At 43.8% G+C, this 16,396-nt stretch overlaps 1 protein-coding gene across 1 annotated transcript in view; it reads right to left on the reverse strand.

Annotated features, from left to right (window-relative positions):
- SMARCC1 (SWI/SNF related, matrix associated, actin dependent regulator of chromatin subfamily c member 1) overlaps positions 1-16,396 on the reverse strand; it is a 115,602-nt gene that overhangs the window by 37,369 nt on the left and 61,837 nt on the right. Inside the window, exons 20-21 of the mRNA XM_042474761.1 lie at positions 13,033-13,291; positions 11,795-11,956 (exon numbers count right to left, since the gene is read on the reverse strand). Of these exons, the coding sequence (XP_042330695.1) occupies positions 11,795-11,956; positions 13,033-13,291 (421 nt within the window). The remainder of the gene's footprint in view (positions 1-11,794; positions 11,957-13,032; positions 13,292-16,396) is intronic.

Raw genomic sequence — 16,396 nt, forward strand, 5'->3', positions numbered from 1 at the left:
GTCCCTTCCAACTCTGTGATCATTTTCATCTTTTACTGACCTATGGCCTCTCCCTGGGGGGCAGCAGGCTGGAAAGGCAACCCTAGAAAGATACTGTAATTTGATGGTCATGTTCTCAGAAATCACTCACTCCCACTCACAGTACGCTTTCTAAAAAACAGCTCTCACCCTGTAGCAGGTCAGTTGGTGAGGAACTTCTCTGTGCAACTGAGCCCTGCACAAGGTTGTTTCAGTTATAGCATTAGTAATGGAGATTGCACACGGAGCTTAGCAATCAAGTCCTACAACATTTGAGGGAACATTCCCCAGCCTGTTCCTTAACATCTAATTCCTGGAAGCCTGGGGTAAACCAGAGGGATTTGTAATTATTCTTTGGGTCCCAGCTTCTGTTGAGATGCCAAAGCCCAACTCCAGCAATGGGAATAGATTAAGCAAATTAAGTGTGTTTATGCACATTTTCTTAATTGCCACAATTTATAAGCCCAGGACTGAACATCTCGGCACAGAGTAAACAGTCCTAAGTAATTGCCGCTCAACACCTCCACATAGCTTGTAAAATAAGTTAATTAGATATATAAAACTCTCACAGCGATCAATTAGAAGAACATCTCAAGGCAAAGACTTGTTGGTGGGTAGTTTAGGGAAGGCTCTGTTGCTCAGGCCGTGTGCTTACGATGAACTCTCACACTAAGGTTGCAGCCAAAAACGGATGCTATCACGGGCAGCATCAAGTTGTGGTCTTTTGGGTCTTACAGTGGAAACTCACTTCCCCAAGGGTCCTGGGCCATTCAAGGGGTGCCCTTCTACACTTCCATCTCCTAATTTGTGCAGATAATCTGGCCAGTCATTTCCCCCTCCACTTTTGTGTGCAATGTGCCTCCTGCCCCGTTTCTCAGTAAATTCCAATACCCAAGTGGCATCTGTTTGTGCCTTTTCTTGTCATCAGATTCCCTTCATACATACATTTTGTGACAATCCCTTGCTATTTTCTTTTTCCTTCTTTATACCTATTACATGGGGGAGGGAAGAAAGCAGAGGGAGTGGGGCCCCTCTTTCGCCCCTCAAGCCCCTGGAGGGTTGTGCCCAAAGTAACATCATACCTATTTTTTGGTGGATTTTTGGACTATGAGGCCATGTTCTAGAAGTGTTTATTCATGACATTTCGTCAGCATCTGTGGCTGGCATCTTCAGAGAATGCTTGCCTGGAAATGAGGTGGGTATGTATATACTGTGTGACCCTGGGAAGGCAGGAGTGATTTGCATATGAATTGTTCTGTTGCTAATGGCGGGAGGGTCTGCAAAAGAGGTTTACTGTATTTTCCGGCGTATAAGGCGACTGGGGGTATAAGGCGATCCCCAAGTCGCCCGCCGGCAGCATCCCTGGCCTCCCCTGAGGGGGTCTTGCACCAGCTGGAGGGGGCCTCTTTGGAGGCCTGAGAGAGGATCTGCGGCGGCTGGGTTCTCACCATTTTTCTTCCAAAAGGCGGCGGGGAAGCGGCTCCAGAGCCGGCCAGGCCTAGGAAAAGCGCCGGCCCCTTACTCCTCGCCGCCGCTGCCGGGGATCCTCCAATCCTCCAGTGACTTCGGAAGTCCACCACAGAAGCCACTGGAGGAGCGGAGGATCCCGGGTGGCGGCGGAGGCTTCAGAGGACAGGATCAAAATTCAAAATGACCTGAATAGACTTGAAAGCTGGGCCAAAGCTAACAAAATGAAATTCAACATGGAGAAATGTAAGGTACTGCATTTAGCGTGGAAAAATAAAATGCGCAGATATAGGATTATGGGAGACACCTGGCTGAACAAGAGACCTATACGTGTGAAAGGGATCTGGGAGTCCAAGGAGGCCACCACAAGTTGAACATGAGTCAACAATGCGACGCAGCAGTTAAAAAAGCCAAAGGCTGCATCAATAAAAGTATAATGTCTAGATCAACAGAAGCAATAGTGCCACTGTATTCTGCTTTGGTCAGGCCCCACCTGGAATATTGTGTCCAGTTCTGGGCACCACAATTTAAAAAGGATGTGGAGAAACTGGAGTGTGTCCAAAGGAGGGCGACTAAAATTGTGAAGAGTCTGGGAACCATGCCCTATGAGGAACGACTTAGGGAGCGGGGGATGTTTAGCCTGGAGAAAAGAAGGTTAAGAGGTGATATGATAGCCCTGTTTAAATATTTGAAGGGATGTGATATTGAGGAGGGAGCAAGCTTGTTTTCTGCTGCTCTAGAGAACAGGACCCGGAACAATGGATGCAAGCTCCAGGAAAAGAGATTCCACCTCAACATTAGGAGGAACTTCCTGACAGTAAGGGCTGTTCGACAGTGGAACACACTCCCTCGGAGTGTGGTGGAGTCTCCCTCCTTGGAGGTCTTTAAGCAGAGGCTGGATGGCCATCTGTTGGGGATGCTTTGATTTGGATTTCCTGCATGGCAGGGGGTTGGACTGGATAGCCCTTGTGGTCTCTTCCAACTCTATGATTCTAACATTTTATGTCCAGGATGGTTTATAACATGTTCTGCTACTGCTGATTTTTCTGGCAGACTCAGTCTGTGGTGTTTCTCATGTTCCTTGATTCTTGTTTGTACACTGTGTTTGGCGGTCCCTATGTAGACTTGTCCGCAGGTGCCTGGTATGCGGTAAACTCCTGCGGCTGTGAAAGGGTCTCTCTGGTCCTTGGCTGAGCGAAGCATTTGCTGGATTTTCTTCGTCGGTTTGTAAACCATTTGAAGGTTGTTTCCTCACCAGTTTCCCTATTCTGTCTGTGACTCCTTTGATGTATGGTAAAAATACCTTCCCTTTGGGTGATTGTTTGTCTTCCCTCCTCTGGGTTTTTCTACCAGGCCCAGAAAGGGCTGCCAGACTCATTACTTAGATTCATTATCTTGGACATAAGGCTGGCTTGCATTGGCTTGATCCTTGCTTGGTCACTTGAAAAACCGCCAACAAGCCTAGCCAGTCTTAAAGCAGACCTGGTTGCAGCTCTCAGGCAAACAGATGAAGAACTTGCGGTCTCTTCCAACTCTATGATTCTATGATTCTAAGTGGATTCACCCAGAATTCAGTTGTTCCTTTGCTTCACCCAAAGGTGAATCCGCTGTGGTAAATGTTTTCTTTTCTAGCAAGATTTGAAGCCCTGTCCATTTATACATCCATCCAAGGTAAAATCCCTCCATCCCTCCAGGCTGCAAAAACCATGAAGTTGCCAGTTGCCTTTTTGGCGGCCCTCGCTTTAGAGGTAAACACCCCAAAGCAAACATCCATATAAAAAGGGAACAGAGCATACAAAATGGTTCCAATTCCACATTTGAATAGACTTGTCACCAATTGCTGTGGAGTGCCTAAAGTGTAGTTCTACTACAATTCCTAGGGAAACTAATGCTCACCTCCCATTCTCTCTTACTCTTGTTTCACATGTTTAGAGATCCAAAATAAATCCCTGCAACATGAAAAGGATAGGGTGGTATGATTTATTTAATTCATTTTTTACCCTGCCTTCCTACTAAACGCACACACAAGAAGGTTGATAAGGGATTTTTTTAACATCTAAATAACGCAGTTCACACCACTTTAAATGCCATGATGCCAGCCTACCAAATCCAGGGATTTGTAGTCTTCTGTGGCACCCGCATTCTTTGGCAGAGAAGGCTAAAGACCTTGTAAAACTACAAACCCCAGAATTGCATAGGATAGAGCTACAGCACTTACAGTAGCGTCAAACTGCATCATTTCTACAGTATAGATGTATCCAACGTCACTGAAAACAAACTGAATAAAACCATTGTAATGGCCACTAAAAGTAAAATAACAATTGAAATCAATAATTGATACACACATCCAAACAATTTAAATGGCCAGCCGGGGGAGACGGCCATCTCTCCTGTGTTCACCAGCTGGGCTGAAAGGGAATTTGTATCAACCCTTTAAAGTTCATGAATAAAGTCTGATACTAGATTGAATCTGGCAGTTCGTTTAACAACTCAGCACCTCATGGACTCTGGCTTGGCAGCCTAAGGTTCCAGTCCAAGCAAGCAATTAAACCAACTTCATATAGAATTTGTACAAAAAACATGCAGTGGCTTCAACTGAGGAACAAAAGGCTGTGACATACATACAAACTCACCAATAAAGAGCAAATTTTGTACATCAAAGAACTTTAGAATCTTAGAGCTGGAAGTGATCACAAGGGCCATATAGTCCAACAACCCGTGCCATGCAGGCATTTACAAGGGGAAAACTCCAGAAAGATGCCCATCCAACCTCTGATGAAAGACCTCCAAGGATGGAGAGTCCACCACCTTTTGAGACAATCTATTCATTGCTAAACTGCTCATAGAATCATAGAATCGTAGAGTTGGAAGAGACCACTAAGGCCATCCAGTCCAACCCCCTGCCATGCAGGAAATCCAAATCAAAGCATCCCTGACAGATGGCCATCCAGCCTCTGTTTAAAGACCTCCAAGGAAGGAGACTCTATCACCCTCCGAGGAAGGAGTGCATTCCACTGTCGAACAGCCCTTACTGTCAGGAAGTTCCTCCTAATGTTCAGGTGGAATCTCTTTTCCTGCAGCTTGCATCCATTGTTCCGGGTCCTGTTCTCTGGAGCAGCAGAAAACAAGCTTGCTCCCTCTTCAATATGACATCCTTTCAAATATTTAAACAGGGCGATAATATCACCTCTTAACCTTCTTTTCTCCAGGCTAAACATCCCCAGCTCCCTAAGTCGTTCCTCATAGGGCATGGTTTCCAGACCCTTCACCATTTTTGTCGCTCTCCTTTGGACACGCTCCAGTTTCTCAATGTCCTTTCTGAATTGTGGCACCCAGAACTGGACACAGTATTCCAGGTGGGGCCTGACCAGAGCAGAATACAGTGGCACTATTACTTCTCTTGATCTAGACACTATACTTTTATTGATGCAGCCTAAAATTGCATTGGCCTTTTTAGCTGCCGCATCACACTGTTCACTCATGTTCAACTTGTGGTCTACTTGGACTCCTAGATCCCTTTCACACGTAGTTTCATTCAGCCAGGTGTCACCCATCCTATATCTGTGCATTTTATTTTTCCGCCCTAAGTGCAATACCTTACATTTCTCCCTGTTGAAGTTCATTTTGTTAGCTTTGGTCCAGCTTTCTAGTCTATTCAGGTCATTTTGGATCTTGATCCTGTCCTCTGGGGTATTAGCTATTCCTCCTAATTTGGTGTCATCTGCAAATTTGATGAGTATGCTCCCAATTCTGTCATCCAGGTCATTGATAAAGATGTTGAATAGCACTGGGCCCAGGACAGAGCCCTGTGGGACCCCACTGGTCACTTCTCTCCAGGATGAAAAGGTGCCATTGTTGAGCACCCTTTGAGTTCGGCCGGTCAACCAGTTACAAATCCATATAACAGTTGCCTTGTCTATCCCACTTTTTACAAGCTTCTTTGCAAGAATGTCATGGGGAACTTTGTCAAAGGCCTTACTGAAATCAAGATATACGATACCCACAGCATTCCCTTCATCTACCAAGCTGGTAATTTTATCAAAGAAAGAGATCAGGTTTGTCTGACATGACTTGTTTCTCTGAAACCCACGTTGATTTTTTGTGATTATGGCATTGCCTTCTAGATGTTCACAGACTCTTTGTTTAATGATCTGCTCCAGAATCTTTCCTAGTACTGATGTCAGACTAACTGGACAATAATTGTTGGGATCCTCTTTTTCCCCCTTTTCGAAGATGGGGACAACGTTTGCCCTCCTCCAGTCCGCTGGGATTTCTCCTGTTCTCCAGGAGTTTTCAAATATGATTGCCAATGGCTCCGATATTACATTTGCCAGTTCTTTTAATACCCTTGGATGGAGTTCATCTGGTCCTGGAGACTTAAATTCATTTAGATTAACAAGGTATTCCTCTACTATCTCTTTACTTATTCTGTGCTGAAATGCCCCTATTCTGTCCTCTGCTCCATTATCCTCAGGTTGAGCCCCTTTTCCTTTTCTGAGAAGACGGAGGCAAAGAAGGTCTTGAGTAATTCTGCCTTTTCTCTGTCTTCTGTTAGCATTTTGCCATCTTCTCCACGCAGTGAACCTACCGTTTCCTTCTTCTTCCTTTTGCTGCGGACATATCCAAAAAAGCCCTTTTTGTTGTCTTTAACCTCTCTAGCAAGTCTGAGTTCATTCTGCGCTTTAGCTTTTCTGACTTTACCCCTACAAATGCCTGCTATTTCTTTGAATTCCTTTTTTGTGATTTCCCCCTTTTTCCATTTCTTATACATCTTCCGTTTGAAACTCATCTCGGTTGAAAGTTCCTTAGTCATCCATCCTGGTTTCTTGAGACGTCTCCCGTTTTTCTTTCTCACTGGAACTGTTTGAAATTGTGCCTTCAGTATCTCCCTTTTGAGAAACTCCCATCCGTCCTGAACTCCTTTATCTTTTAGTATTTCTGCCCATGGAATCGCCCTCAATACTTCTCTAAGTTTACTGAAATCCGCTCTCCTAAAGTCTAGGATGCGTGTCTGACTAGGCCTGGCTTCTCCTTTCCACTGTATTACAAACTTCAGGAGAACATGGTCACTTCCACCTAAGGATCCCACCACTTGCACCCCATTAACCAAGTCATCCTTGTTGGTTAGGATCAGATCTAAAATAGCTGACCCCCTTGTTGCCTCTTCCACCTTTTGGACCATGAAATTGTCTTCCAGGCAAGTGAGGAATTTGCTAGACCTTGAGGATTTTGCTGAGTTTGACTTCCAGCAAATATCAGGATAGTTGAAGTCTCCCATCACTACTACATCTCTCCTTTCTGACTGTGTGGTCATCTGTTCTAGAAAGATATCATCCAATTCCTCCGTCTGACTTGGGGGTCTGTAGTAGACTCCCACCGTAACATCCTTGTTGTTTCTCTCCCCTTTGATTCTTATCCAGATGCTCTCCACCTGGCTTCCATGACTGATGTCCTGGATCTCTTCACTGGTGTAAATATCTCTGACATATAGTGCTATTCCTCCTCCTTTCTTGTTTGGCCTATTTTTCTTAAAAAGGTTATACCCCTCTATTTCCACATTCCAATCATGAGACTCATCCCACCAGGTTTCAGTGATGCCTATTATATCATATTTGCTTTGTTGTACTAGGAGTTCTAGTTCATCTTGCTTATTTCCCATGCTCTGTGCATTAGTGTAGAGACATCGCAGACCATGGGTCCCTTTTACTTGCTGCCTGTGCAAGTTTTTTTGCCTCCCACTGTTGGGTCCTTGCACTGTTTGCCTTGTTTCCTCTATGTCAGTTTGACTATTTTCGCCATCCCTTTCGCCTTCCTTAATATTGTCTCCCTTCCCCACGGAACTCAGTTTAAAGCCCTCCTGATCAAGTTCTTGAGACTGTTGGCAAAAACATTTCTTCCAACTGGCGTGAGATGCAACCCGTCTGTTGCAAGAAGTCCCTCCTCATGGAACCGCAGCCCATGATCGAAGAATCCAAATCCTTCTCGGCGGCACCATCTGCGAAGCCAGTTGTTCATATCCGCTATTTTCCTCTCCCTTCCTGGACCATGCCCTTCAACTGGCAGAAGAGACGAGATGACAACCTGTACATCCATTCCTTTCAGCTTCCTACCAAGCGCCTCATAATCCCTTTTGATGTTCTGAAGGCTGTGTCTTGCAGTATCATTAGTTCCCATGTGGACCAAAAGGAAGGGGTATTGGTCAGTAGGCTTGACCAGTCTTGTCAGCCTTTCTGTCACATCACGGATCTTTGCACCTGGAAGACAACACACCTCTCGAGACATCTTGTCAGGCCTACATATCACTGCTTCTGTACCCCTCAGCAAGGAGTCCCCCACTATGACCACACGCCTCCTCCGAGGCTTAGCAGCGACTGTTCCCTCAGGTGGGACTCTCAGGCTCCCCTGCTCTGTCCCTGAAGTCTGTCCATGCTGCTCTTCTTCATCCTCCTTGATAAGGGAAAGAGCTTTGAATCGATTCTCTAGCTGCAAGCTTCCTGAAGAATCCCTTCTTGGCTTACTTCTCTTTGTGACATTCCTCCAGCTGTCTGCCTCCTGTGTATGGCAAGTGACCTCTTCTTACAGTACAAAGGTTCTTTCTGATGTGAAATCAAAGACTTTCATGGCCTGCATTCGTTTTTTGTGGGTTTTTTGGGCTATGTGGCCATGTTCTAGAAGAATTTATTCTTGACATTTTGCCAGCATCTGTGGCTGCCATCTTCTCCAGCATGGTAGATAATTTTGAAGAATATGTAAGTCTGTGAGGTTTTTTTTACTTCCACAATCACTAAGGATCACAAAAAAATATTAATTTAACCTAACTCAAACTTTAGGGCTCTTTCACATTTTGCAACAGCCTTCTGTAACCTGGTGCCTCGCGGTTGAATTATAACACAGCTCCCATTACTCCAAGGCAGCATCAACTGTTTGGGCACCAACACATTAGAGGGCGCTAAGTTGAGGAGGATAGCCTTGAGCATTGGCATACATCACAGAATCATAAGAGTTGGAAAAGACTTCAAGGGCTATCCATTCCATTCCCCTTCTGCCATGCAGGAAGACATGAGCAAAGCATTCCCTGTGACAGATGGCCATCCAGCCTCTGTTTTAAAACCTCCAGAGAAGAAGACTCCACTACCCTTCGAGGCAGCAGCATCTTCCACTGTCGAACAGCTCTTCCTAATGTTTAGGAGGAATCTCTTTTACTATAGTTTGACCCCTTGGTCTAGGTCCTATTCTTTGGAGCTTCAGAAAACAAAGTTGCTCTATCTTCAGTATGACAACCCTTCAAACATTTAATCAGGGCTATCATATCACTTCTTAACCTTCTCTTCTCCAGGCTAAACCTAATCAGCTCCCTAAGCCGCTCCACAGAGGACCTGGTGGTTTCCAGACCTTTCACCATTTTGGTCGCCTTTCTCTGGACACTCTAGCTTGTCCACATTCCTTTTGAACTGTGGTACCCAGAACTGGACATAGGAGTCTAGATGAGGTATGGATAAAGCAGAATAGAGCGGCACTATTATTTCCCTTGATCTAGACACTATACTACTGTTGATGCAGCCCAGAATCACACTGGCTTTTTTAGCTGCGGCATCATTTTTTGCTATGGGTACGTGTAGAACATTTTTATATGTGAGAAGTATGTTGTGACCCTTCTTCGCCTCTGCTGCCATCTCATGGTTCTGCTGAAGGATTCAGGACAGGCTGCAGGACTTGCAGGGTAACGAAGCAAACCAGACCAGAACACTCTGCAGCCCCTGCTTGACTTTGGAGGGAGGTAAGGCAAAATCCCAATTGCGTAGCCTCTGCCTCTCTCACCAGTCAAGAGAAGGATTAGCCAAGAGGGTTAGAATTCTACTTTTTAGCTAGACTAATTAATATTGAGGACATCATTTGAAAAGATGCTTCCTCAGGAGTGATTATGCTTCAGAAAACTTTGCTGCACAGACACATGACGAGCTGTTTTGGGCAGGCATCTGCCATGTGCTCTGCTGTTGCACATTTATTCCAGCCCAAGGAAGCATAGCCTCAGTGGCACCCCCTTCCCCACCCCGGTGCCCTCTGGCGTAAAGCTGCTTCGGAGGAATGGCATCATAGACCGCCAAGTGACCCAGTTCGCTCGTGCCAAGCCACTCCCCCAGGGAGTGCCATCTGCTCCTGCCCTAATTTATTCCATTAGTTACAGATCAATATAAATCACATTAACTGGCTAACATTAGTTATTAAAGGCCGTTTGTTGTGGGCTTGGTTTTGTTCCCATTCGGAAACAAGCTACACTCCACAGGCCGTTACTATTATTTTGCCATTTGCATGGGCAGGTAAAGGGTGGCAGGGGAAACCCTGATCGGCCGCCAAGGCTAATGGCATTAAGCTAATTGGCTTTGCTGCTCCACATGCAGGCAATGTCCACCTACTGCTGCCTCAAAGCTTAGGCATCAGACTAATTAAAAAATCCTGCAGGAGGGGGATTCTGGCCTCTATTCTCCTACAATACGTAACATCAGCCATACGCCTCAGTGGCTGAGAACACGGGGAAGAGCTCTGGGTCAAATGTAAGAAAAAAGATCCCACCTAAACATCAGGAAGAACCTCTTGACTGTAATTACTGTTCAACGGTGGAATAGACCACCTCACAGGAGGTGGACTCTCCTCTTTGGAAGTCTTTTAATAAAGGCTGCGTGACCATCTTTTCGGAGTGCTTTAGCTATGGATTCATTCATGGCAGGGGGCTGGAATAGATGGCCCTTGTGGTCCCTTCCAACTCTATGGTTCTAGCATCTCTAGTCTAAATACAGATCTCAGATAAGCAAGGATAGTAAATCTAGTCTAGTCTTCCCTAATAGGGAGGATAGCTCCCATCACCCCCACTACCTGGATGAGACAGGGTTGTTTAGGCAACAAATGATCTTGGACCATAAATAGACTGGCCCCTGAGAAAGTGGATTTGGTTCCCAGCAGATGCGTTACTCCGAAATCGCTGACAAAGCAGTAAACCCTCAGGTGCTAACCGAAGCCCAGAAGAGAGACAGGTGGGAAATGAAATCAGGAAAGATCTCCCCAAAGGTATGAAGGTCTGTGTTTAAGTGTTATTTTCACTATCAGTACCACAGGTTTGATGGGGAAGGGGAGGTAAGGATGATGGGTGTAACTAGGGAGAAGAAGGAGTGCTTCATCTTTTATCCCTGTTCAAATTATACAGCTGTTTTTATTTGGAATTGTTTTAAATTTATATCGTTTTATATGTATGGCACACTAAGACCTCATAACAGAGGGTAGGATAGAAACATTTTAATAAATCAATACGAGTAAAAAGCAGCAGATGGGTAATGGGAGGAGGAAGAGGAGGGCAGAAAATTAAAACTTGGTATATCAAAGAATCACTGAATTTAGGAAGATACAGTAGTCCAATTAGTTACAGTTCAGGAAAGCTCAGAGCACATCAGCTAGACTGCACACTCCCCTTTGCCATGCCAGGTGTTGATCTGAGGACATGTGAAAGCAGAGAGTACAACCTACATAGAGTAAGGTGTGCTGCAGCAAAAGCAACACAATATTTTGGTCCTAGCAGGAAACCAAATCAAAAGGACATGTTCAACATGGTGTTCTGTAATTATATTTTCACAAAGCGGCAACCTCTATTGTGTGAGCAGAAGATGGAAAGAACTATGCCCTACTTACTCTGAAACTGCATATTCCAAAAGAAACATTTCTCCCGAAGGACAGCTTTCTACTGTGTACCATCCACCTGCATGTAGGAACTAATGTTCTGGTCCTAAATTTACTGTTTCCTGATATTGCATGTGCCACTTACTGAGCTTTGCTTATGCAGCAACTGGGCAATTATTCTAAATGTAGGGGGGGAGGAATCTAATATTAACTTGGAGATCCATACCAGAAACGACCGTCTTGAAAATAAATATAGCATTTACAAGACAATGTAAAACCCATGAGTGCATCTTCCATATGCTTCTCACATCTCACAGATCCTCATGAAATGTATTAAGGACTGTGCCAACCTTCTCATCATTTTTCTTGAGTTAATGAATCAGCTAGATAATAATGATTGAACATAACACATTTTCATGCCATGTACAGAAATACAATTATATTACAATTAAGTCAGGAATACTGCCATTAGTACGCTACACACCACAATATTTTTGCGGGTTTCCCATTTTGTACTATATGACTGCTTTGAGTGATGAGTAGCTTTCTTCTTTTATTATTACATCTGGCCAGTGTATTAAAAACAACTTCAAGGTAAGGCTTAACTGACCAGAGGCCACTGCTGTCAACTTCTAGGACTCACCAATTTTTTCTGGCTCATCTGGAGATGTTCCAGCAATGCAGCTGCTCTCCAGTCCATAAGTGGGATCCACTTTCCCAGAGATTCTGGCAGCTTCTTGCACTTTCTTGACATGAGCCTCAACCAATTCCAGGGGCACCTCTTCTCGGACCCGGGAAAACTCCTCTGTCAAAGAATCAAAAAGTACATGTCTACACGGCGTGGGGAAGATTTTCAAAGCCAGGTATCAATAAAACAGAGAAACCCTCAATACGGCCTTGCTGTATTGACTTGAATACAAGTTCTGCTACCACTGCTGCTCTTGTTTACTGGAAAACTATTTAGCAAAGGAGCTGTGAGTCAGCAGATAAAGGCAGCTAACAGCAGGTTAACAGGAGTTAACCTGATGAGTTAAGAGAAGAGGAGAACAAAGGGAGAGGCTGACAGACAGGGTTGAGATGGGAGAGACAGAGAAACTCAACATTAATGACCAGAAGCAACAGGGAAGCACTGCAAGGTTTGAAAATGGAAACATGAAGAGAGAGAACATAAAAGGGTGATAATTTTAGAGCTGGCATTTTAAGTTGACTGATCAGGAAAGAAGGCAAGTAGAGAGGCCTTGGGGGAGGATGCTCACAGACTGACAAAGATGCCAAAGAAGAAAACTCATTTCCAAGTTGTCCTCATCCTTATTAAGTCTCTTCCAAAAAATTACACACATCCCTGATGTCCTTCCCATATTGCTTTTGGAGAGGAATTAATAATACAAGGACAATTTTATTCACAGATCTCCTGTGAAGGATATCAGGAAGGGAGAATCAAAACTAGGAGCTAACAGGAGAACTTGAAGTATTCATATTAGGTGAGCAAGGATCTTTTGATGTTATTTGCTGAGCTACCGTGCTGACAAATTAACGCTTGGCACTGGGCTGGTGCTTGGCTCAGGCGGTGCTTTGCTAACATTAACCAATTAAAGCTGAATGATAGAAGGCAACAGACAGGAGAAAGCAAGAAAGCAAGTGGCTTTCAAGTGGCTTCCGTGAAACAGCCTGCCAGCCTGGGTACAGCATCAGTTTTCTTTAAGCCTTCCAAATGCCATTCAGCCAATTCCCACCTAGGTCCTTTTGCGGAATTTATGATGGATCAATCAAGGAGGCACTGGTGGGCTTTCCCAAAGCCTAAGCCTAAGCCTGCACTACCAACCATGACATTAAGACCTTCTCAGACAAGATTGTAAGAGGGAAAAGAAGGTAACACCACACCTAAAGCTGCTTTAGCTGCAGCAGACGCCACTCGGGGATCCACAACAGATGCCAGAAATGCCACTGTGCTCATCACTGGGTTCCCAGACTGGCTGAAAGGCACGGGCTGGTAAGCCAAAGGGCCCAGGGAAGCATCTGAGTTCTCCAAGTAAGGATCCTCAATGGGAAGGCGCAGGAAGTGAAGAATACATTCGTCTTGGGTGCGGCTTCCAACATGCTCAGAAACTTTGTTCCAGTCATCTTTGTACATCTCCAAAGCCTGACAAATAGAGCAAAACAGATTTTCATACATACATCTACAAACATACATCTACAAACACACACACACACATGCAAACGATTCAACTGGTTCATAAGCTTGAAACTGTAGAGGAGACTCTCAGAAAAGCAGCAGCTGAACACATATTTAGATAATCAAAATCAATTTTCAGTCTTGTTGAGCAGGTATTAGGAATCTGGACTACAAACGCTACTTCTTTTTCAAAAATGCCACTTTTATAGATTTTTTTTTAAAAAAAGTATTTATATAAAATATGAAAAGGAATGGCTTAATTACAGAAAAAGAACACATTTAAGAATGGAGAAATCATCACATCAATGTGAATTTCAAAAGAAAAAAAGAACAGCAGACAGTCTTAACAGAAGCAGCTGGTAACCAAGCCACAGGTGTCAAAATAACTGGATCTGACTAAGATGACATACATTCTCTCAGAGACATAGCTGTGTTAGTCTGGACTATTACGATGCAAAGGGATCTTGTAACACCTTTGAGACTGAGTGAAAAATGTGGTAGCGTGTCTATTTCCTCAGATGCATCTCCAGACATACATTTGGTAGCTGGATTCAACAGTACAGTGGGACCTTGTTATCTGCAGGTTTGCCACCCGTGGATATGCGCATCCATGGGTGACAAGCCCTAGGTTGCTCTTCCGACCATCCCAAAAATGCCATTAGAGACAATAGGGATTGAGGTCCTGTGGTTTGTGTGTGTGTGTTTGTTTTTTGTATCTGCAGGGGGGGTCCGGAATGGATCCCCTGTGGATATGCAGGTTAGACTATATATCAGAGAAAGGGGAACCATCCTTCCATAAAGCAAGCAGTAAACCAAAAGCCAAGTGTGACTTTTGCCCGATTCCACTTCCCCCACCCCAACATACGTATCTCAGAGAGAGAGAGAGAGAGAGAGAGAAAATAAGCCAGAGGGGCACCTCAAAGGAGGGGTGGCACCTGGTTAGACCTTTGTCCTGCTGTGATGTGTGTGCACGCACACTGGTGTTAATGTGCTCCGTGAGAAACCCAAGGCAGCAGAGGAAGGGCCCTTCCATCCCCTCCTCAATTGCCCAGCCATTGTGGATGGGTGGCAGGTGGGCAAATGAGCAAGGCAGCAGGAGAGGAGCATAGAGGGCAGAGTACAGCACTGCTGCCGTCACTGCCCAACAGCCCTTTCTGGGTCTGGCCAAGGAGGAGGGGCAGATGAGAGAGGATGCAGGAGAGGAAGGGAGAGCGCATGTCCCTCATAGCTGCTCCCCTGGCCCAGTTCTCTCTGTGTGGAGGAAGCACAGGCAGCAGATGGGGGGGGGGGGGAGAGACAAGCCCACCCCTCCCAGTTGCTCGCCTATCTTGGTCTTCCCCGCAAAGAGGAAGCCCAGGAAAAGGAAGAAGTGTACCCCTTCCACCTGCTGTTACACTTTCTCCCAAAAATGGGACCTCCAAGCAGCTTCGAAGCAGCCAGATTTTTAGTTCTACTGCTTGAAAGTGTAAAACATTTTTATTTATTTTTTGCAGAGTTTTACATACTGCATTTGCAACTGGGTGTTTCCTCTTTGGGAGAGCCAGATGTAGCAAACCTGGGATTGCCATGGAATGCAAACTCAAGAGGAAGACACCAATCCAAAGTGGTTGTAGGATACCAACGCCAGCCAACATGTCTGTTGCATTTACATTTCACGGCTAGACAAGAAAATGTGTTAAGAGGGGGAAAGTGTGCAAATAAGGGGGGAAAGCTTTTAAAAGTAAGGATTGGAGAAAGAAGTTGAAAAGCAACTGACAGTGTACCAAATGAGATTTTTGTTCATGATTCTAATGAAAACATGTTTTTATCAGCAATCATGAGAACTAGAAGCCCCCGCTGCACATGACAGGGACCAATAAATGAAACCGCCCCTTCTCTCTGGTTTCCATTGAACTTGGTTTCTATTCAGGGCATGTAGTGCCAGGACCCTATTAACTGGGCAGAATTTCTTGAGATTTTCCCACTAAGTCTACTTTTTAAATAATATGCTGGGCACATACTCTTAATTTTTTTCCTATGCTACCATTTCTTTCATTATATTCTTATGGCTTGTTTTTGATTCAGCTGATTACACTTGATGTAGCGTCTTTTGGAATTTTTAAAACAAGTTTGTGAAATTATCTGCTTAGAGCTGATGATGACAAATCTTGTGCGAGACAATAATTCTGGTCCATGCCAAGCACACCAGAGTATATGGGCAAAAGATTGCTTGGGTACAGCTGTGGTGGGGTTTTTTAATACAAATGTTATTAAATATTTAAAAAGAAATTGTACAATAACTCAAACACATCAAAGTGTACAATCGTGTCACAAACTCATCAAATAAAATACATATTCAATATTATGTCTGTTCTTAGTACTTCCTTGGTTACTGACTTAATCCCATCTTTATATAATATCTTTTCTTACTGAACTCTAAGTAATCATATCTCCTCTATTGATTCTTGCATTTTTACATAAATATAATTTTTTTCTTCACATCCGTCTAGATTAACGTCTATTACTTTTTCCTATTGCATCTACATCTTATAGACTCCAAATATCTTTATCTTCTCTTACCTTATATAATAACTACTATTAATACTCAAATATATGTTTCTAAAAAATAATATATAGAAAAAAAGAGAATCAATAGACATAATATTCATAATGAGATATTCAAGGTTATTTGCTTTTTAACCTAATACGTTTCTAAAACTGTGTATATATTATCTTCGTTTATCTTTCGCAGATAATCCTTCCAAATTTCCCAAAGGTCTATCCTTCACCAAAAAAAGTCAACTTATCCATCTTGTAGAAATCTAACATCTTCCATTTCCATTCTTCAATTCCTGGACATTGGTCTTTTTTCCAACTCTTAGCAAAAATACTCCTCGCTGCAGCTAAAGCAAACATTAAGGTTTTTCCATATTTTTTTTTCACAATTCTGATATTCCTTCATGTTCAAGAGATAAAATTTAACAGTTGGTTGTTCCTTCAATCCAAAAATTATCTTTATCTCTGTATGTCTATTCTTCCAAAACTTTTTAGCTATAGGGCAGTTCCATCACATGTGTAAATAGCTTCCTACAT

This window comes from Sceloporus undulatus, chromosome 6 (genome assembly GCF_019175285.1).
Source record: "Sceloporus undulatus isolate JIND9_A2432 ecotype Alabama chromosome 6, SceUnd_v1.1, whole genome shotgun sequence".
Taxonomy (NCBI): Eukaryota; Metazoa; Chordata; class Lepidosauria; order Squamata; family Phrynosomatidae; genus Sceloporus; species Sceloporus undulatus.